Raw genomic sequence first — 22,227 nt, forward strand, 5'->3', positions numbered from 1 at the left:
GGTGGGATATAATTGAAATAAATAATAAAATAAATTGTGTTTTACGTGACCCTAGGACCTTAGGTTGAAGGGAGGGTAATAAAACAATAAGAAAAGTATTAATAAGAATACATGCAACTCTACCAGGTGAGTCATCCTACCTGTGTAGACCAAAACACAACGATGAAATGCATCATGCCAACAGCACAGGGAGAAAGGTACACCCGTTGTAGGACAGGTACAACTCTCTGCTCTAAGCTACGTCAGAGCTGTGGACCTCAGGCCACAACTGGCACCTCCAAGCACCTTCTGTACCTGGAGCAGGTTGCGGGCCAGGCGGGTCTTGCCCGTGTACAGCAGGAGCAGGTGCTCATTCAGGGTGTATATGAAGCCCTCCGGGACGGTGATTTGCTCCACTTCTACTTTTAGTGGCAGCTGAGGCTTTGAACGCCCAATCTTGAGGCCTGGCACCAGCCCACCCACTTGGTCCTGCCACCCTCCACCTGCAAGGAACAAGAACAAGTGTTGAGGAAGAGATCCTGCTTTTTACCAGTTGCCAGGTGAATCCCTTGTGGGAGGCAGGAGGGGTCTCTGATCCAAGGGAGACAAGACTTATCTATAGTTGGGAGGCCTCTTCCTTTCTGAAGCAGTAAAATTGCTGATGTGGGAAAGGACAGAAGGACCCTGCTTTGGTTTAATCTGGTTTCAATTATTACACCATGTTTTTATAGTTTAAAAATGTATAATCAGACATGATAAAGCATGGGATAGAATTCACATTATTAACATCACTTGAAGTCCTTTTATTTGTCCAGGCCTGCAGAATGATGATGGCCTTTTAATTATTGTATTTTGCTTATGGTTTTATCCCGTTCTATGTTGTAAGCTATCCTGGGCACCCTTTGAGTAGGAACCGTGCCATGGACAGGGGTTATTCAAAAGTGACTTTCCCCGTCAGATTGAGCACCTTTCCATGATGTCTCATCCTCGGCAATATTAGGAAGTAGGTGTGAGAAACAGAATACCAAACATCGATCCTTGCTTCAGCCAATATAGATAACACCCACATTGGTTTATCTGAATGTGAATGCTCTGCCCCAGTGGCAAAGCAGCACTGAATGAAATTATCAAAAGAATATGGTAAAGACCCTCCTCCTATGCATCCCATTGCATATCTAAGAGATGCAAATGAGGATCCCCCTGCCATCAACCCAGCCCTTCCCTTTGGCCTGAAAGGGCTGCTCTGCCTTCACTCTCACTCTCATGCATCCTACCCACTGCCTTTTCCTCTTTGACCTTTGCTTCTAATCACTTTTGGCTCCTCTCCACCCCTGGGCACAGGCCCAGATCACAACTCTGAAAAGCTGCCTCTGAAAAACTATTTCACTGCACAAGAATCCTTTCATCACAAGGCTAGTTCTCCTGTCTTCCTAACAAGTCTGGGTCAGGCTGTTGGTGGGGGCTCTGCCTTTTATTATGCACATTCCTTCGGGGCAAAGTCAAAAACACAACCAAAGGGCAGAAGCTACTGGACTGGCCCAGTTGCTTGGAAGGCACCAGAATCCAGACTGGAGTAAGACCTGTTTATGTGTTACTCAAGTGGAGGGCAAAAGTCTGTAAAGCAAGGAGGAGGTCACTGACTTAGCTGCTTGGCAGAAGGGCAGGATATGACATTTTAAAAGGAGCAGCAGAGAAGGAATTAAAACATTCATCCAATGAAACATACAGACATGGTAATCAGACATGGCCAGGACTGTGGAGAAGAGGGAGCAGTTTTGTGCAAGCAACAGAAACACCCCAAAATATCTTCTGGAGGAAAACAGCCAACAGCACCTTTGAAATCACAGCAGTCAAATGAACTGGAGAGATTTCAGCCAATCTTGATCACAGAATTGTAGAGCTGGAAGGGACCACAAGGATAATCTTGTTCAACCCCCTGCAATGCAGGAATCTTTTGCCCAACATGGGGCTTGAATACACAGCCCTGAAATTAAGACTGTCATGCTCTACCGACTGAGCTACCAAGGCAGATGAAGAAATGCCTTCAAGGCCCTGCTAATGCTATATTTGAGGCTAACTTCAAGAAAAGGAGGACAAGATGGCACTGAGTTAGACACCTCCCTTTCTGCAGATTTTTGGTTTCACTGGCATGTGCAGCAGAACAAATAAAAGGTCTTACCTGTGGTGAGAACCTGCTCCAAATGCAGCACGGCGTGGATGAGGGACTCAATGCTGGTGGAGTGCCCAGATGCCTGGTATAAAGAAGCCATCACAGCCCCCGCCAGGATGCTGCTGGTGCCTATAGGAGAGGGCAAGTGAGCACAACATGGCTAGCGGGGTGGGGGGGGTGGCAGGGTGGAGGCCTACCAGTTTTTTTCTTTGTCACTGGAGCCCTATGCCACCCTTTGGATTCTACAGCACCAGACCAGAACCTTGTCATGAGAAGGGCCAGACTAGGTCAGATCAAAGGCCTCTCTGGCCATGTAGATGCCTCTAAGAAGCCCTACAACAGCCATCTCCAACTGTTGCTCCCTGGTAGCTGGTACTAGTCAGTGGCAGAGTGCCTGGAAAATGGAGGTTCCATACACCTAACATCTCATATTCTATTTCTATTTCTGTTCTTCTGCAGCCGAAAGAGCAACAGTGGCAAACAAGAGGGAGGTATTGGAAAACTCAAGGGAAGGAGAACAAGGTCTGCAGAAGTATATAAAAACCACAACACACACATAACTAGCTGTAAAGTAACATAACATGATATGTAATAAAACTGTAATTTTAATCATCATATCAAAAAGCACAGTTCCTGATGGCAATGCATCATATCTTCTATAATATATTGGAATAGTCCAAGGATTATCAAGTCCAAAGATTACAATGCAGTTCCTGTTGGCAATGCCATTACATTGCCAGCAGGAACTGCATTGTAATCTTTGGACTTGACAATCCTTGGACTTGACAATACCAATATATATAGAAGATAAGATATGTTGCCATCAGGAACTGTGCTTTTTGATATGACAATTAAAATTACAGTTTTATTACATATCACGTTATGTTACTTTACAGCTAGTTATGTGGGTGTTGTGTTCAAAAGGTGGTTCACGTAATGAAGCAATAGTGGTGTTTGTTGAAGTATATAAAAAAGCACTGAAGTTGAATGGAGGAAAGGAAAGAGAGGTGGATGGGGTTCTCATCTCATGCCTTTGGGGCAGGGCAGGATACACGAGGCCCCTCTAACGTCAACAAGAGAAATGCTGCCAGAGTGGACCTGAGGTCTTTGCTAGGTCCCCTTGAGCAATGCCAGGCATGCACATAGAGAGGTTGGAGGCATACCCAGTCCTGATCCGTGAGGAAGACGTGACCAGGTGCAGAGTTCAAAGCCGCCTCCAAAGTGTTCCATCAGTTGCTCCCGCAAGGAATTCTGAGAAGCGAGGTCCACAATGTGGGTGCAAATCAAGGCTGCTTTCAACAAAGCTCCTAAGAAGAAGAAAAAAGATGGGGGTGGAAGCTAGGATAGCCCCTTTCTGGCCCACAGTGGAAAGAAATGAGACCTGGACTCGGGAAGAGGCTGGTGGGGTTGCAGTTAGGATCTGAACTTGGGAGTGGAATGCAAGGAAGCTTAACCGGCCATAGTGGGGAGATCAGGCAGGGGAGCCACTTCAAAATTCAGCAGGAGTGACGCTGGAGGGCAGGCACAATTCACAGCAAGAGTCAAGATGGCATTGCAGAGAAGCAGGCCTCATTCCAAAGCATTGTGATCTAGCAGGTGAGTAGCTGGTCCTGAGGCCCATTAAAAGAGGAGCAAGAGGCTGGCTACTCTCAGGCCTCCGACAGACATGTGAAAACAAAAGGCACATTTTATAGCAGATGCAACTCTGCCTAGAATCATAGGAAGCTGCCTTATAACAAGTCAAACCTTGGGTCCATTTAGCTCAGTATTGTCTACACTGAAAGGCAGCAGTTCTCCAGGATTTCAGGCAGTCCAACATAGAGATGCTGCCAGGGATTGAACCAGGAACCTTCTGCATTCAAAACAGCTATTCTACCACTGAGCTACAGCCCAGCCAGCACAGGGCTCCCTACTGCCACCTGATATGTCTCTCACAGGGTTTCCTCACAGCAAGCAAGGAAGCTGCTTTGGTACAGTTGCTCCCTTCCCGCTCCAGGAAAAGGGGCTCTTACCGGGTGCGTGGGGCTGGCAGTAATCCTGCAGGTCTTCCAGGTCTCTGCAGACCAGCTCCACCACCATCTCTCCCTCCAGCCTCCCGCTGCGGCTAACGAGCCGCAGTTCTGGCTCGGCAATGCGCCGAGCCTGTGCACCAATGGGCCTGTGCCCATCCACCAGGATGGCCAGGTCCACCACTGCGCCTCCATGTTCATACGTGATGGGAGGGGTGTCGCTCCAGCCACCTGCAAAAATTAGCCCAAAGGGGGTCACATAAGAAACCGCACAGCCTCCTGCCCAACCACCCACCCAAGCCCATAACCAAAGAGTGGGACTCTCCCCAGGAGACCTTGCAGTGCTGCAAAGGATGCTGGGTGCTGGTTGAACCCAACTCATCTTCTGTGCCCTTGCATGAGACCCTGCACATCATGCTTCTGCTCCTCAGTGAGCCCAGGGATTGCTTCTGCCTTGCAGGGGAAGGATCCCCCGGCACTCAAGGCAGGAGCCAAATGTCACTCACAGCCCCTTCCCTATCAAATCCACCCTGCACTGTCCTACACAAGCTCCCTCCCTCCATTCAAGACCGCACTGAGTCATGTTCTGTGGAGCAGAAGGACAAGGGCCCCTGCCAAGCCTCCCCAGGCTTGCCAGCTTGGCCCTCTGGGCACAAGGCACCTGGGGTCGAAAGAGGCAAGCGGCTACCTGGCTCCAGAAAGGGCAACTTGACAAGCCCAGGCCCAGCAGCCACTTACCAGAGAGGTCTATTCTGGCTGGGCAGGCCGCTCTCAGCCAGCGGCCCATGGGAGGCAGCGTGGCCAGCCTAAGGCTGATGAACTGGCAGGAGGACATCACAGCCTGGCGGACAAGGATCTGCTCGGCACCCTCGTAGTGTCGAGCGGCGCGGACAAGGAGGACAGGCCTGCAAGGAAGGAGCAAAGGGAGTCTCTGGTTGCTTGGGCTGCTTCTGCCAACAGCCTTCTCCAACTGGGTGCCCTGCTGTGGTCCAATACTTCCATCAGCATGAGATGCTGTGAGTCATAGAATATGCGGGGACTGGTGAGAGTTGTAGTCCTAGGCTGGCGAAGGCTGCTTGATTGGCCAAGTGCTTTTCCGTCTCAGTTGTGTTTGCCCACACAGAAGCCATCCTGAAGGAAACTCTCCTTCCCATTTTTTCAGTGGGGTGAGTTCCACTCAGAGGCATTCCAGCACAGAGGCAGATCTCTCATGCAGGCCCCCAGATTCTTCTCCCGTCCTCTGTCTGCCACCACAGGCTTGCTCTGGAGGGCCACTTGTGAGCCTCTGTCCCTTACACAACTTCAAAGGCCCCCATGGGCCAAGGCATCTGCTCTGCAATACCCCATGGACATCAGAAGCAGAATCAAACCCTTGGTCTATGTAGCCCAGTCTCTGACCGGCAGCGGTTCTCCAGCACCTTGGTGGAGGAGGGTCCCTCCCATACATGCAGCGTTTCATTTGTATGCCCCCTTTCCATAGTTAAAACCATGCTCAAGGCGGCTTACAACATGAAAAACATAATTAGAAATATAACAAAAATAGCCATAAACAATAAATAAAACACATCAGAAGTTGCACAACCAATTTAACAATTCCCACATTAAATCATAACAAGATATAAAAATAAATATACATAAAATTATTATCAACAACAGTAACAACTGTCCCCGCCCCCCCAACAACATCCCAGCCCAAGAGCCTGTTCAAGAGCCTCAGCTTTTGTAGCTGGAGTCAGTCAGGGACCTGCCCAACCAGGCCAGGTGGAAAAAGGCCTCCCATCACCTGATGCCAGGATTTGAGCTTGGCTCAGGTGCTTTGCCACTGCACACCTGCCCTTCCCCTGGGGCCTCGGAAGACAAGGCCAGCCCACCTGGAGCAGCTGAAAGGGGGACACATTGAGCATGTTCCTTCCCTCCATGCTCCCGGTGAGTGCAGGAAACAGCATGGCCTTGAGCAGTGATGGCAAGGTGTTCCTGGTCATGTGCAGACTGAGCTTTGCACAGAGAACTTGCCTTTGCCAGGCAGATGGACAGGTGGGGCCAGCGGGAATACAGCCTTATCACTACACACACACAAACACAAACTTGCAGTACCTGTCCAGCCACTTCTTCCTCTCCTTGGCCAGCTCCTTGACACCCTCAGGGATGTCCCCCTTCTCAAGGTGCTGGAAGGCCTGGGCCCAAGCTGCGTTTGCTGCCGGGCCGCTCCGTAAGCCCCCTTCCCCTTTGGCCAGGCAGCCCAGGAGGTCAGCAATGCAAGCCAGGGATCGAGCAGCAACACCAGGGTCTTTGGCCATGGAGGCAACTAGGAGGCAAACAAGAAGTGGCCTCAGAGCCTGAAAAGTGGCTCTTTGGCTTGAAACTGGGCTGGTCCAGGGAATGGCTACAGCTGGGAACATTGGGAGGTTTTAATGGGTGTCAAAATGGTCTACAAGAACTCCCCAGAGCCAGTGGTCCATGGGAGGGCTGGGAGGAACCGTCTTCACAAAGCCTGCGTGGATTCACAACGCAAGTGTCCCTGGAGCCAAGAAGAGTGGAGGGAAAAAAACCCTTTCTAGGAAGAGCTTCGCCCACATGGGCAAGGCCAGTCCGCCATCTTTGAAACCAGCCAGGCTGGGCAATGGCAGAGCTGCTCACTGAGGTGCTGGTGGGTGGAGCTGCCAGACTCCCAGGGAACTCTGGGAATAGATAAAGCAGAGCTTCCCGCTTCCCCAGACTGGGGGATAGGCAATCCAGCTGCAGCCAGAAGGAACCAAGGTGGAATTCTCACCCAGCTGTTGGCAGGCATTGGGTAGGAGCCCCCCACTTCCTTCTTTCCTTCCATTCCCATATATAGGCAACCTGCAATTAAAGGGGCAAAATGCTGCCCCAGACACACACACAGACACACACACACACCCTGCCAGTATGTCTCACCCTCGTCCAGTGTCTCCAGCATGGCCTTGTGGTAGCCCTCCAGGGCTGCAGAGCGGATCAGCGGTAGGAGGCTGCAGTTGCTGTGCTCCATCAGGACCCTCTTGGTCTTGCTCTGGGCCTGCAAGAAGAAGGTGGCCCTGCGGGCAGCCAGCTCCGCCTCCTGGTCCAGGCTCCCCTTCAGCTCCTCCCAGGACATGCGCCAGGAAGTCCGCCAGCGCTGCAGCTGCTCAGCCCCTGGAGGAGAAAGAGGGGAGCCCAAGAGCCAGAGAACGTCCCCGACTCCCAGGGGCTCGGAGGCATGCAGCACGGGGAACAGGCGGGCATTCAGCAGGCAGCGGCGGTTGGAAGGGGTGTCTGGGCTCCAAAGGTCGTGACTCCTGGGCAGGGCAGGGATGGTGGCACGTCAGTCACTACCACCCAGCCAAGCATGGAAAAGCAGCCTCAACCCCACAAGGAAGGAAGGTGGCAGCCCCCAGCCAGCCCTCCCCGCTACAAGGCAACAACCAGTAAAGTCCCCCACTGCAAGTGATGAACAAAAAGGCTGCTTTGTCCCTCATTTTTAACGGGACTGTAAGGATCAAAAATCCAAACTTGCAACACAGATTGTACATTGAATATGAAATACACCCTGAAAGTGTCTCTTGAATGAGTATCAGTTGCACAAATTGAAATCTTGTCTTAATTAGTTAATGATGGGCCCCAGCACCTAGAGCTCGTGTCCAAGGAGGCATTTTTAATTTATACAGGTAAAGGTAAAGGGACCCCTGACAATTAAGTCCAGTCGCGAATGACTCTGGGGTTGCAGCGCTCATCTCACTTTAAAGGCTGAAGGAGCTGGCGTTTGTCCGCTTCCGCAGACAGTTTTTCCGGGTCATGTGGCCAGCATGACTAAGCTGCTTCTGGCAGAACTAGAGCAGCGCACGGAAACACCATTTACCTTCCCACCGGAGCGTTACCTATCTATCTACTTACACTGTGTGCTTTCGAACTGCTAGGTTGGCAGAAGCTGGGACCGAACAACGGGAGCTCACCCCGTCACGGGGATTTGAACTGCTGACCTTTCGATTGGCATGCCCAAGCAGCACAGTGGTTTGTGTTGTACTTTTCATACACTATTCAGGGGCAATTGTAGATAAGCAGTACATAAATAAAATAAATGGAGGCAGAGCAGCAGCTCCACAGCAGGGGGTGGGGGTGGGGTGGCTGATGTGTGGGGCCCTCAAGAGAATGGGCTGGGACCTGCACACGTACCGTATTCCAGTGCGGAGGAAAAACTCACTCCAGGGCCTGTTCAGGTAGGTGCCGCCTTCTTCTGCCATACTCTAAAGAGAGAAGAGGGCAGGCGTGAGTGTCTCAGAGAAGGAGGAATAACCAAGAGAACAGAGGTGGGGTGGGGTGGGGCAGACAGTTCTGGGGTTCTTGAGGTCACCTGCCTCAAGACAAACTGCCGCCCCCAGCTCTCTGAAGGAAGCAGCAGAGTTGCTGTGGGGAGTGGGATTCCCCAGAGACCTGCAAGGTGCCTCCAACCTGTATGGGCTCCTTCCCCCCCAGGCCAAGCAGACTCCTGTTACACACCTGCCAGTCATCATGATGCCCACTCAGGGTGAAGACCTTGCAAGGGATCCCTCTCAGCCTGACAGTGTGTCCCTGGATAACCACGTCCCGAAGCAGGTAGCTCCTGAGGGCCACGGAGGATGCCACGTCCATCCCAGTGAGGAGGCAGCCAGGGTGGATCTCCAAAGGACCCTGGAGAAAAAGACCAAAGGGACTCGGGCATTTGTGACACACAGCTCTCCTGCCACTGCAGGGAGTCCACACGGGGCTTGTTCTTTGGGTCTCTGAGTTGGCAGGACAGCTGGGAGAGAGGGGAGACTGTTTGCCCACTGCCCCAGGGCAAAGCCCACCCGGAGAAAGCAGGCCTGAGATCCTGGCTCAAGGTTGCTGCAGCCAAGTCACCCTGTCTGCCTGAGTGTCAGGCAACTAGCTGGCTGGGGAGAATTGAACTCTCAAAGCAAACGAGGGTAGGCAAAACACCAACAGCTCTGGCTCCCTGCAGCCTGTTTACAGCATTTCTGCCCCCCTCCTTCCCTCCAAGGAGCTCAAGGTGATGGATATGGTTCTCCACCCCTTCAGTTTATCCTCAGAGCAGCCCAGTCAGGTAGGTCTGGTTGAGAGGCCGTGACTGGGCCAAGGTCACCCAGTGAGCTTCAGGGCTGAGCGGGAGATTCAAACCCCGGTCTCCCAGGTCCTAGTTCAACCCTCTTAACCCCTACACCACACTGAACCTTGGGTCCTTGTCCTCCTCATATCATCTCCTGCCCTGGGCCTGATCCTGCCAAACCTCAAGGCTTGGCTTAAATACCAGCTCTGGGATTGGTTCTTGCTCCAAATCCACCAAAGATGACCCTGGGTCACCAGAGAGAGAACTTCTGGCGCTCAGCAGAGAACAAGGGCAGTTGCCAAACTTCTTACTCCCATCCCCAGCATGGCCCACCTTCAAGCGGCAGTGCTGGATCACGCTCCCAGGCCCCACTCTCACTGCTCCCTCCAAGAGGCTGTTGGTGACAGAGCAGCCCTCAGCCAGCAACTGAGGCTCCTGCATGGGAAGAAAGAGAAGGAGGGGTCATGGTGAGGCAGGGAAGTCCAGGCAGTCTTGGTAGACTCTGCCTACATAAGCTGCTAGTCCTTATGGGTGGGGAGCAAAATATGCAATCAAGTGGGGCAGCATCAGGTGAAATGCAAGGCCCCAGAGCAGAGCTTAGCAGAAGGAACTGCCCCATATGAGCCCCATGGCAGCTCTTTGCCCCTTCCCCTTTAGCAACGGCTGTTCCTTCTGTCCTCAGTTTGTGCCCACACCTTCTAAATTACAAGAAAACCAGAATTTTGGAATCTTAATTATGGAAAATTGTCTCATCAGCAGAATGCACATAGACTTCAGTTTCACCCAGTTGCATATCACACCTGCTGCCCCACCCTGCCAAGCACACACACAGCTGTGCTGCAGAGAAGGGCTGCTGGGGTGGCGTGAGGTACCCTCCCACCAAAACAAGGCACTCAAGAGCCTCTGAGGCATCCCCCAACCAGGGGTGGTACTCACAGCCACATGGGAATGTGCCACTTTGCGGAAGGACCTGCTGCGGGCACTGCCTGGGTGGGGCGTGAGGTGGCGGATGTGGTCGCTGGCAGACATGGTCATGTAGTCATAGCAACCCTCAGGGATGTACGCTGTGAAGAGGGAGGAGCCAGAGGCCACAGTTGGCACCTCAGAGGGTATCCCACACCAACAAGGCCTCCAAAGGCCTCAGGAAGGAAGGTCAAAAGAGGGAAGCCAGAAACGTGTTATGTAGCCAGCTCAAGTCCTGCACAGAGTAGACCCACTGAAATCAATAAACACAGCTGACTCTGGTGTGCTCTGAGTAGAACTTAGCTGCCTATACAAGCCAATGTGTTTGGTCTGCCCCAGGACTCAGGATGGCAGCCCCTCTCCTGCCTCCTGCCAGAGGAAAACAGCCTCCCACCACTGCAGAGAAGATGGATAGAAATGCAAGCTTGTTTCCCTGGAGGCAGATATCGGGATTTTGCGTGCAGTGTGCCCCTTGCCTCCCCGCTGGGTTCCCTTGCCCACACCCTAGCACAGAAAGCAATGCGCTGCCCCAAAAAACCAGCATCGCCAAACGGTGGAAGGGAGGCCGATTTCACCAACCAGATGTTTTTGACAACTCGCATCAGCCCCAACATTGTATAGCTGTGCTAGCTACAGCTGATGAGTCAAAGTTCAAAACATCTTGAGAGCACCAAGCATCAGGCTGGAGAGGCTGGCTGGCATTGGACGAGGCAAGTTCACAACCTCACCCATCGTGAGAGGCACAGCATGGAGAGCTTTCCACAGCACGGAACGGGCACTTCTCTCTGGCCCTGCCTCCTGGACATTGTCGCCGCTGCCCATCCCTGGTCTCTGACCCTTCACAAAGGCCTCTTCGCCGACTCCCTTGGCCATGCAGAGCAGGATGTCGAAGAAGAGAGAGAGCTGGCATAAGGGAAGAACAAGGAGGGGGCGAATGAATCTTCTGGACAGGGAAAGATCTGGCTCCACAAGGAGACACCCAAGCAAAGCATTTGCACATCATGAAAAGTGGAGGGACAGTTTCCAAGCTGTGCAATGGAATGACTGGAAGAACAAATGGGGTGGGTGGGAGAGATTGAAGGAGCACTGTCTCAAGTTAAAAGCTGCCCAGAGGGGCTTGCGGGGATCTGCAAGGAAGCAGGCTTAAGAGCATAAGGAAATCCTGCAGGATCAGGTCGGTGGACCATCTCGTCCAGCCTCCTGCTCTCACAGTGACCAGCCAGATGCTTGGGAGAAACCCACAAGCAGGAACCGAGCACCAACAAACTTAAAGTAGCACGGGGACAGACGAAGGAGGATGCCTTCACCCCAGTGTGGCTCCCCTTTATCACATATAGAGGCCAAGAAGATAATGACCTATCCAACCCAACAACATATGAATCAATATGACTAATCTGACCCAACGACCCCATTCTCATGCATACAAGCAAATCACATTGCAATCAGCCACGGTCTGATAATAATAATAATAATAATAATAATTAGAGGACCGAAGCACATGATGCTGACACAAACACCCTGCACAAACATTACGAAACAGAAAATCATTATCCCTACCGTCTCTCCCCGCCCCGCCCCGTCTCTCTCTCTTTTCTCTTTTCTCCCAACTGCATAATGCAGATGACAAGAGTGTTTCATACCAAATGCAAACAAACTGTGGTAAAGACTCTTATGAATTGAAAGTGGAGACACTATATGTACTTCTCTTTGTTTATTTGCTTGTTTGTTACACAAGAAAATCTTTAATAAAGAACTTTTTTTTTAAAGAGCACATTTCTCTCCTGCAGTTTCTAGCAACTGGTATTCAGAAAGGTACTACTGCCAATGGTTGAGGCAGAGAATAGCGATCATGGCTAGTAGCGGAGGGTCACTGGGCTCAGATGAAAGCTCACTCACTGTTCCACAAGGTGCAGAAAGAGGGAAGCTGTGCAAGCTCCAGCGGTCTCCTGTCTTAGGGAGGTATTATTCCCCCCCCCCAAAAAAAAGGGTATTGCATACAGAAAAGAAGAGGAGAGAGAGAGAGGGAAGGGGCTTCTCAAAGTGCCCCCCCAAAAAACCCTTTATTGTAGTTGTTAATGCCCATTGAGAGGTGGAATAGCTGCTTCAGCGGGAAACAGTTTTGCCAGAACACTGAATACTGTTTAGGCTGCTTCCTCCTTGGCCAAAGGCAGCCTCACTTGTATAAGTCATAAGAAGAGGGAGGGAGGGAGGGAGGCCATTCCTCCACCACACAAACACATACACCTGCAAAAAGCTGCCAAGATTCAGGAGTAGAAAGAAATGTTAGGGAAAATATCAGCGATTAAAATGAATGTGTTGCCTAAAATGCTATTTCTTTTTCAATCAATGCCAGTCATCCTGAAAGATGAATGCTTTAAACAATGGCAGAAAGAGATTTTAAGATTTATCCGGGGGGGGGGGGGCAAAAGGCCAAGGATAAAACATAAAATACTTACAGATGTAAAAGATAGAGGCGGGTTTGCCCTCCCAGACCTTAAATTGTATTACGAATCTGCTTGTTTGGTATGGATCAGGGACGGGATGAGATTGGACAAGCAAGAGGCACTAGAACTAGAAGGACGTGACAACAGATTTGGTTGGCATGCATACTTAGGGTACGGGAAAGGGAAGATTCATAGAAGCTTTTACAACCATATAATCAGGAAATCATTAATGAGAGTATGGGAGAGATATAAAGACCTATTGGAACAAAAGACTCCGTGGTGGCTTTCACCACATGAAATTACTGCATTACTGCTCAAACCACTTGGAAAGAAAGGGAAATGGCTCACATATGCTGATTTATTAAAGGAACATGATGGGAAATGGAAATTAAGAGATTATGATGAGATCAAAGACCACTTTCAGAGCATTATCGACAATTACATGAAACATATAAAGAAGACTGTAAGAAAGGATTTAGTTATACTAGATCTAGGTTTCAAACGGAAGTGATTGAAGGGAAAGTGAAATTACTGAAGGCCGCATATAGCATACTATTAGAATGGGAGACGAAAGATGAAGAGGTAAAATCAGTTATGATTAAATGGGCACAAGATGTAGGTCATAATATTATGATGGAGGATTGGGTTAAATTATGGAAAACTGACTTAAAATTTACAGATTGTTCACTATTGAAGGAGAACTACATGAAGATGATGTACAGATGGTATACAACACCAGTGCAGCTAGGGAAAATGTACAAGACTAGCTCAAACATATGTTGGAAGTGTAAGGAAAAGGAGGGAACATTTTATCATATGTGGTGGGATTGTAAAGTAATTAAAAAAATTTGGGAAATAATATACAATGAACTGAAGAAAATGTTCCATTTAACATTTGTTTAAAAACCCGAGGCATTTTTGTTGGGGATTGTAGGGAAAGACCTGCCAAAAAAGTTGAAAAACATCTTCATGTATGCGACAACGGCCGCGAGAGTTCTGGTAGAACAAGGATGGAAGACTGAAGAAATCCCAACTAAAGAATCATGGCAAGAAAAATTGATGGATTATGCAGAACTGGCAAAATTGACACATAAGCTACGGGACAAGGATAACTGTGACTTTAAGGATGAATGGGAACCTTTCACAAAGTATTTGAAGACGCAACAAAGTGAACTGGACTCCTTGGCAGGTTTTGAATAAACATCCACAATTTTTTACTGATAATAATTAGCTAAACAGTTGGAGGAGCTATACAACTCTGTAACATGCGGAAAATAGCATTATTGGAGAAACCAAAGACTGGAACTGAGGGAAGTCGGGGGGTGGGGTGGGGGGATGGGTTTTGTGGGGGTGGGGGGAGGAAAAATGGGGGGGGAATAAGGATATGTATTTGGAAAATATGTTTTGTTATAACTTTGAATAAAAAAATTTTTAAAAAGAAAGAAATGATGGGGGAAGACCACAAGCAATTATTATTACAGACTGCATCACGGCATAAATTCCACCAAATGCAAGATGAAAGCAGAACAAGATGCAGACACAAATCTCTGAGAACAATAATAAGATCAGTTAAACAAACTCAGATCTTCCACATACATGCTAAAGAAAACATTTCATCAGGTACAAAATTGATCTTCCACCTCAGGGAAAGCCTTCCTCTAAACAAAAACAACTTCCATAAGCACTTAAACATCATCTCAGGGGGTGCCTGACTGTTTTTGGTTGGGAACTGATTCCAGAGAGCTTATGCTGCAATACTAAAAGCCTGGTTTCTAATGCAGGCTGAAGACACCTCTGGGGCCAGCAGTACTCCGGGGCTGCAGTTGCAGGGCAGCCATCTATGGTGCAAGGCAGCCCTTAGACCCTTGAGAGATGAAGAAAATGCTTTTGCGGCAGATTATGCATAAAAGCCCTCTCAGGAACAGACCATGAGGTCCTTGGCAGCTTGAATCATTCTTCCCGATGCCCAAGAAACCATCACTGCAATCCAAATGCTAAAGCCAGCCCAACCTCAATGCCACCTGCTTCTTCATAGGGGAAGATGGGGAGCGGGCAACACAACTGCAGCTCTGTTATAGCATATTTTGGTGTGCATGGGCGTCCCAACATTTTGCAGCTGGAGCACTGAGCTTCCAAAAAGCCCACCAGGAAAAGAGGTAACTCAAATGGAGGAGAATTCACCATGGAAGGGAAGCCTTGAAGGGCTTGCAAAGCTGCAATAGGACCTGAGAACACAATCCTCACAGCACTGCTTGCTACAATAGCTGTTACTGTGAAGAAGTGGAGGGGGGAGCACATTCTCCCAACAACTTAATGCTGCAGTTGGAGAACAGGGGAAATGCTTTGCCCAGGAGCAGATGTGCTAGGAGGTGGTGTTGGGGACATCCTCTGGATCACTCACATTGGCAGGAGGCAGCAGCCCATTCTGGGCCTGGGAAGACCCCAGTTGGTGCCCTCCAGATGCTGGCTGCAGATGGCGGGAGCTGTATTCCAAGACATCTGGAGGATGCCATGTCGGCTGCCACCCCCCAGCTTGACTTGGCAACTCTTAACACAATCTTCAAGAGCACTTTGACCTCAAACTCAGGATGTACTGGCCTTTTGAAGGCTGATTCAATGGGCTCAATCACCTGGCCTGCACCCTGTGACCATCCAGTGTGGGGGTCTCTAGCCAGGGGCTTGCTGCCGGCCACTCAGGACTTCCCCTAGAACCAGCTGTGCCCTGCTTCCCATCTTCTGCAGCCCTCGCAATTCACACCTGGGCAGATTCATCTGCAGCCACCCAGGTGATTTCCTCTTTCCTAACCTGCCTCTTCACAAGGGCCTCACCTGGATGGCAGGGGCTCCCGAGTCCAGCCCCATGTAGGTGCAGGCATCAAGGGGTGGGATGACATGGGTGGCCAGAAGCTGCTCCGCTGCTTCAGAGGAGAAGAAGACAACCCCACACACCTGCAGGGGTAATAAGAAGCTCAGCTTTTCTAGTGTTTTCAGCTCTTCAGCATCCTGCCCTGCAGACTAGTGAGATTTCAAGAGTTTCAGGCAGATGGTTCTGCAGCAGGCTTGCCCTGCAACTGAGGGCTCACACTTAATTTTTGCCCTGCACTTTCTAGCCACAGGTCCATGCTCACCCCCCACCCCCACCCCGATTTCCACAGGAAAACCAGCTCTTTGATGCAGAATCAGAATACATAGCAATTTGGGTTTCCATTGATTGCCATTTGCTCTGGTTCAGTCTACCTCTGAATACCAGATGATGGGGAATAACAATGGGAATGTTGAAGTTTCACTCGGGTCCTGCTTGGGGGCTACCTTTCCTTGGGGGCATCTGATTGGCTATGGTGAGAATGTTGGGTCGGCCAGGGGCATGGAGGACCCCCAGGCAAATGACAGGAACGTTTCCAGCTTGTCCCTCCCATCGGCGTGCAGCTCTAGGGGGTTCAGACAGCCTTCCCCGATGATTTATAGTGACTCATGTCTTGGAGACATTGAGCACACATCCAGAAACTCAACAGAGAATAGGATGCTGCACTAGATGGGTCTGAGCCAGCTGCAAGGCTCTTCTTGTGACTCAAGCCCAGGCCCAGAACTCACCAGTGGGACCTTCCCGTCTGGCCCCACACACTGCCGGATTTGGTCTTCGGGGCTTTGGTAAAAGATGTCTTGCACCACCCCCTGGAGGGACAAGGATGAGCAGAGTTACCCCAAGGAGCGTCAACAGCTAATGCACTTGGGCAGCAATTATCTGTGAGAGGAGGGCCTAACGAGACACAATGCTAATCACTTTGTTGGCTTTTTAATTTTTTATTTTTCTCTGACATTGTAGCCTGGAGACTGAGGCTTTCACCCTTTGTCTCCTCCACAGTCCTGATCTGGGCTGCATCTGCCAAACCATATCTACTGTATCTGCCCTGGTAAGAAAGATACACAACTATGTCTTCTTACAGGACCCATGAAAGTAGTGGGGCAAGTGAGGAGAGGCATCTTCAGATGCTTCCGGGTTTGTAGCTCCCATCAGACCCCGCAAGCAGCATGGCTAATGGCCAGGGGAGATGGGAGTGGGAGTCTAGCAATGCCTGGAGGAAAGCAAGCAGACCAGGAGAATGATGCCATCAAAGGAAAAAACACCCAAAAGAACTCTGGGCCTGAAACTTGTTGTCCATTACTTTTGGGAATTGTAGAGGTTTTCCAGCCCAAGTGCAGAAAGGGTCGTCCAGGATGCTCCTCTGCCTGTCCCAGGCAGGGGGTTAGAGGCGCAACTGGGTGGCTGCTGGAAGAGGCCTTGGGTGAGGTACCTGAGTGTCAGCGAGGTAGACTCCATGCTGCCTGGCATAGGAGATGCTCCCAGGTACAGCAATGACTCTCACCCCCTGGAATCCATGCCAGTCGATCTCTGGGAGGGAAGGGGAGGCATCCAGCTTTATATCAGATTTGGCAAGTCTTGCCCAGTGAGGAACACCCACCCACAACCTCCCAAAATAGAAATCAAAATTAAAGGAACACCTCAAAATGAATCAGGGGAGGAGAAAGAAGGCATTTTTCAGCCATTCCTCAGGACGCAACCTCTTCCGGCTTGCAAAGAACAACCACTCTCTCCCAGCCAGCCCTTGTGGCCTCCCATACACCTCACCTGTCATGGTTGGGACTGTGAGAAGCATATCTGTGCTGGAAACCCAGACCCCTGGGGGGGAGCCTCTGCACACCTGGAAATGGAGGCAAGGAGGAGGAATTTGAGCCTGTAGGAGCAGGAGCAGAACCTCTGAGCCCCTGCAGAACACGGTGGGGGTTGGCAGGGAGAGGAGATGAGTGGAAGGCTTGCCCCCAATCTCAGCAGGGCCAGGGCAAAGCCCACCAAGGCACTGAAACAGGACAGCCTGCAAGGATCCGCTCCACTGACCTGGTGCATCAGGGTTGCAAGGAGGCTGTCCAGGTTGCAGGTGAGTGCCTCAGCGGGGGCCACAGGCTCCTCCAGGGGGAGGCAGGTGAATGCTCGGCTGCAGTCATCGAATAAGAAGTCCCGGCCCTGGCAAGAAGGAAAGCAGAATAGCAGAGCAGCAGAGGGAGAGGCTGAAGGCACAGCCTCCAAGTACTTGGGCTGAGGATTAGAAGCAGGTTGTTCCACCCTAGAGGAGGGAAGTCTCCTGCTGTGGAAGCTCTTCTCCTTGGTGCCCGACTAGAAATGAGGCACCACCCTCTTACTCTTCTGAGGATTGCACCCAAGCACGGTCAGTGCAGCCCCACCACAGAGCTCACCATATGCAGAATGAGGATCCAGGCCTTTTGCAAGACATCAGATGTGACCACCTGGAAGGAACATCAGAGGGGGGTCTCTTAGATTAGGAAATACAGTGGTCTGGAAGCTGAGAGACAAAAGAGGTGCCATGAGCAGGGCAGAGGAGACAGAAGGAGGCAGCCTGGGGTCAGGGATCCTAGGAGTCCATTCTAATTACTGCTTTCATAAATGTCTACATCTTCTATTAGTTTGTTTTTTAAAAAATTAAAGAGAAATAAATAAATGTCATAAATGCATAGAGAAGGGGTGTTGGCACTTAGCTGGCCACTGTGAGAACAGGATGCTGGGCTAGGATGAGGCCTCAGCCTGATGCAGTGCTGTGATGGTACCAGGGCAGATATCCCTCCCATACCAGACATTGCCCTCCATACCTGCTCAGTCAATAGGTGCCCTTAGGCATGAGGGGGGGGGATTCTGCTGGCGGAGGTCAATTGGCACTTGTGTTCTCCCTTGCTCACCGTGTAGCCTGCTCGAGCGCTCAAGTGCTCAGCTGCCACCAGGAGCGCGTTGAGAGTGGCTCCTCCACTGCCAACCTGGCCCTTGGGGTCTTCAACCGTGAGCAGGATGGGCTGTCGCCCCAAGGAGCCCCGATCCCTACGGATCTCCAGCTCTGGAAGCCAAATGAATAGAGACTCAGTTAGTAAACACAGGTCACAGCATAGAGAGGGCGAAGGAAGAAGGATCCCTGCAGCTTGTGAGAAGCCCCAGAGGTAGGAGTGGAAGAGTCAGTGGCTCCCTGGTTGGTCCCAGCCTTTCCTGCATCCCTCAGTCCTGCCAGCCCTTGTCTGATGCTGGTCCAGCCACGCCTACAGGTGGATTCCCAAATACTAAAAGGTTTCAAGGTGACCGAGGACATTGCTTGGGCTTGCTTTTGGTTAGGCAACAGAATATTAAAAGCTAATAATTAGCTGCTAAGCCTGCCACCTCCCCAAAGACATCAAATCTAGCCTAAGGGCGAGAATAGCAGTTAAAGTATTGTCTAAGATCAACAATATGTAGTCAGTGAAATAATTAATACCATACTGCCAACTCATTTAAAAAAAGAACCCACAGTGCTCTTCAACAAATTCATGAAAGCATAATGAAATTACAAAATCATAAAATAGCTCTGGATTTTCAACAAAGGGTTGAGTGATGTGGCCTACAAGCTCCACTCCAACTTCATTGTTCTGAGTCCCACCCCCCTCATTTTTAATTCAGCTCCAGGCCTAACCTTGCCCTGCAATGTGTTGGCTCGGATCCCTGTGTGGACAGGAAGGCCTCCACTCACCTTTTTGGAAGGCAAAGACGCTGTCCTTGTGCTGACATGTCAAAACGATGACGGTCCAGTCCACCTCTCCTCCAGCCATGCGTTTAAAACAGGCCTCTCTGTTTTCACACTGCTGAGCCTGCAAATAAGGGAGCCACCTGCCAATCAAGCTCAGCTTAAAAGCCACTGATCTGAGTGACACAATTACACAAGTCCTGCCAAATCACAAGGTTGGACCCCTCCAGTATCTATTAGTGAACATGGAAAAGGGGACTGGCATATGTCAGCCCAGCCATGCAGTTCTTGGGTCTACTGAAGAGCCAACATGATTTTTTGTTGGACTACAACTCCTATCACCACTGAACACTGGGTCATTTTTGGCTATTGCTGATGGGAGATGGAGTCCAACTACTTCTGGGGGACACCATATGGGTGCAGTGGGTGAAGAGAGCAGGGGAACCAGTGTTCCAATTGCTGTCTGCTTATGAATCTTGCTGGCTGATGAATGTGGGCTACCTGCTGTCTCACTGGACTACTGCAAGACCCTATGCCTGCCTGTAGGTAAACCTAAGTGGGTATAACTTCCCTGATGCATACATTGTTCTTTCCCACTTCCCTCCTCCTGCCCATGCAATCTCAAATATGCATCGGATGCCCCTTGCGGGACAGGGGTGGGTAGGGCAGTGGTGGCTCTCCTCTGGTGCACTCTATAAACACCAGGAACATCATGGATGATGTTATATGTAAAAATAAATAATACAAAGGTTACTGCATATCACCAAACGGCATTGCATTTATCACTCTCATACTTCACTCAAAAAGAGATTGATTCATGTTCACTTCCTCCTGGATAAAGTTTATTTATGCTGATAAAGTTTTTTGGTCTCAAAGTTCCCCAGAAGGCAAGGGATCCTTGATAGGTCTGTGGGGAGCTTTGGGTCTCTGGCTTTTGTGGTCACTTCCCACCATTCTGGCAGCAAAGCAGTTGTGAAGATCCTGCTCTTTCAGCGCTTTTGCGAAGCCCTCCCATCCCAAATGAGTTGTGCATCATTCCTTCTTTCACAAGCTGAACAAATTAAGCTGAATATATAAATATAAAACATGCAGAATTAGCATGATTTATACCGGCTGCAAAATTTGTTTTTCTCTAATGCCACTGAACATAGACATAAGTGTTTTAATCAGCACAGCCCAGGGTAAAAACAGTCCTGGGCATTAACTTGGGCAGGGAAAACAAAACAAATTGTGTCAGGACTACTTGGCATTGGCGTCCTGCCCCCCTGCCCACGTAGGTGACCCTATTTTGTACCACAGTGAAACAAAGAATTTGTGGGATCTTGTCACAGTCCTCCCCTTCACATATTTGCATTTTTGACAGGCATGTGTGCAGCCAACACCCAGTGCCAACACCAAGGCCTTCCTAATGGGCTCCCTGCCAACACCATCCCTGAAATTTTATCCTTTCCCACTTCCATTGTTTAGAGAGGGGAAAAACCCACCCCACAGTCTCACCCCCGAGGGCTCAGCATCTGAAGAATTCTTGCTAAGCTTTTACATGTTTTACTTTTTTGACATTATTGTTACATTTCTATCCCACTACCTTTCCTACAAAGAGCTCATGGAGGTGTAGATGGTTCTCCCCTCACCTCCTCATTTTTATCCTCACATCAACCCTGTGAGGTAGGTTAAGCTCAGAGAGAGAGAGAGAGAGAGAGACTGCCATGACTGAACGGAGTTTTGAACCCAGGTCTCCCACGCCCTGGGAGGCCAGCACTACACACCACACGGCCATTCAGCTGCCCTTGAGGCTGCCCGGGGGGGGGGACATTCCCTCCCTCATATGAGCCAGGCTTCCCCTCCACCCCTCGTGGGAAGGACTTTTCGGCCCTTTCACGGGGCTTCCTTCCTGAGGCCCACTTTGCAGGTAGCGAAGCTGCTGCAGCCCGAAAGTGCATGACACGCTTACACGGGAGTAAGTCCCACGAGAGCCAAAACGACTTACTTCCGAGTAGACGTGCAGCAGAGCACGCTGAGGCTGCAAGCCCCTTAATAATATCGGATTAATCAGCCCCTCCTTAACACGCCACGACAACTTCCTCCTCTTGCACTGGCGCTTTAACTGAGCCCTCTTTCCCCTAGATCCCCACCCCACCCCGAGGTTTGCACTCTGGGAAATGTAGTCCATTCACTCACAAACCAGGGAAGGTCCATCTGCCAGTAGAACTACACTTCCCAGGAGGCGTTACGCTTCGAGTCGGGAGGGCGGGCTGCTCTTCCTTATTTAAAGGCGCAGGCCCTCCTTCGCTCACATGGGTGCCTCCTAAGCAGCGCCTGCGGCGGCGGCGATATTGCAGGATTTGAGTCAGCACCACCTTGCAATGCTAATTACTTGGAAGTTTTATACAGTATGTGTGTGCTTGCGTTTGTGCGCCCAGTGGTCCTATACGCCTTACTTTGAAGAAAAGCCCTCTGAGTTCAGCAGGCGTTAACTCTCAACTAGATGTTCAGCCGGATCCTATGCTCACCTACTAGGAATGAGCCCCTAAGACCTTCATTGGTACCCTTGGGTGGATGCACCAGACCCTGAGCTTTCACTTATGTTATGTACTGAAGTTCTCACCCTGGGCCAGCAGGGGGATATTGTAGATAGTTTTCACTCAGGTCCACATATGCAAATAAGGAATTGAAAGTGACGTTCAGTGATTGGATAGTTACAGAAAGTTGCTACTGTTGCTTTGTAGTGGAGCTCTGTATAAGCAGGTTGGCTGAACCCTTCAGTTCAGTTCTGTTCTGGCCTGTGAATAAACAAGAGCTGTCTGAAGAATCGCTGTGTCATCTGATATGTTCACCCACAACTTAACAACTTAAATATTAAAAAGTAAGTCTCTGGACCTCCGAGAAAGAAATTTAGGAGGGTACCTTTCCAAGCAAACTATGAGAGTGCCTTTGTGAAGTGAAATGAGCCAAACGCTTTTCCCGCCTGTGGCCTGCCACTTTTCTTAGCTAATCAGCAAAGTCAGAGTTATGATTGACGACGAGCGCGTTG

The 22,227-nt window shown here is 50.2% G+C and overlaps 1 protein-coding gene across 2 annotated transcripts in view; it reads right to left on the reverse strand.

Moving 5' to 3' along the window:
• The window catches only part of FCSK (fucose kinase), a 23,505-nt gene extending 2,203 nt beyond the window's left edge, over positions 1–21,302 (reverse strand). Inside the window, exons 1-22 of one of the 2 annotated variants that reach the window (XM_081202120.1) lie at positions 21,177–21,302; positions 19,203–19,314; positions 18,391–18,542; positions 17,893–17,943; positions 17,537–17,662; positions 17,270–17,342; positions 16,935–17,032; positions 16,234–16,314; positions 15,472–15,591; positions 10,927–11,101; positions 10,172–10,299; positions 9,569–9,670; positions 8,650–8,820; positions 8,326–8,396; positions 7,075–7,451; positions 6,253–6,463; positions 4,897–5,063; positions 4,162–4,389; positions 3,313–3,456; positions 2,159–2,278; positions 1,813–1,879; positions 360–482 (exon numbers count right to left, since the gene is read on the reverse strand). In XM_081202120.1, coding sequence (XP_081058246.1) covers positions 1,830–1,879; positions 2,159–2,278; positions 3,313–3,456; positions 4,162–4,389; positions 4,897–5,063; positions 6,253–6,463; positions 7,075–7,451; positions 8,326–8,396; positions 8,650–8,820; positions 9,569–9,670; positions 10,172–10,299; positions 10,927–11,101; positions 15,472–15,591; positions 16,234–16,314; positions 16,935–17,032; positions 17,270–17,342; positions 17,537–17,662; positions 17,893–17,943; positions 18,391–18,542; positions 19,203–19,281 — 2,724 coding nt within the window. In that variant the 5' untranslated portion in view covers positions 19,282–19,314; positions 21,177–21,302 and the 3' untranslated portion in view covers positions 360–482; positions 1,813–1,829. Of the gene's footprint in view, positions 1–294; positions 483–1,812; positions 1,880–2,158; positions 2,279–3,312; positions 3,457–4,161; positions 4,390–4,896; positions 5,064–6,252; positions 6,464–7,074; positions 7,452–8,325; positions 8,397–8,649; positions 8,821–9,568; positions 9,671–10,171; positions 10,300–10,926; positions 11,102–15,471; positions 15,592–16,233; positions 16,315–16,934; positions 17,033–17,269; positions 17,343–17,536; positions 17,663–17,892; positions 17,944–18,390; positions 18,543–19,202; positions 19,315–21,176 lie in introns of those variants that run through there. The other variant, XM_081202119.1, reaches the window with a different exon arrangement.
• Positions 21,303–22,227: the final 925 nt, after the last annotated feature.

The sequence above is a fragment of the Podarcis bocagei genome, assembly GCF_964188305.1.
Source record: "Podarcis bocagei genome assembly, chromosome: 7".
NCBI lineage: Eukaryota > Metazoa > Chordata > Lepidosauria > Squamata > Lacertidae > Podarcis > Podarcis bocagei.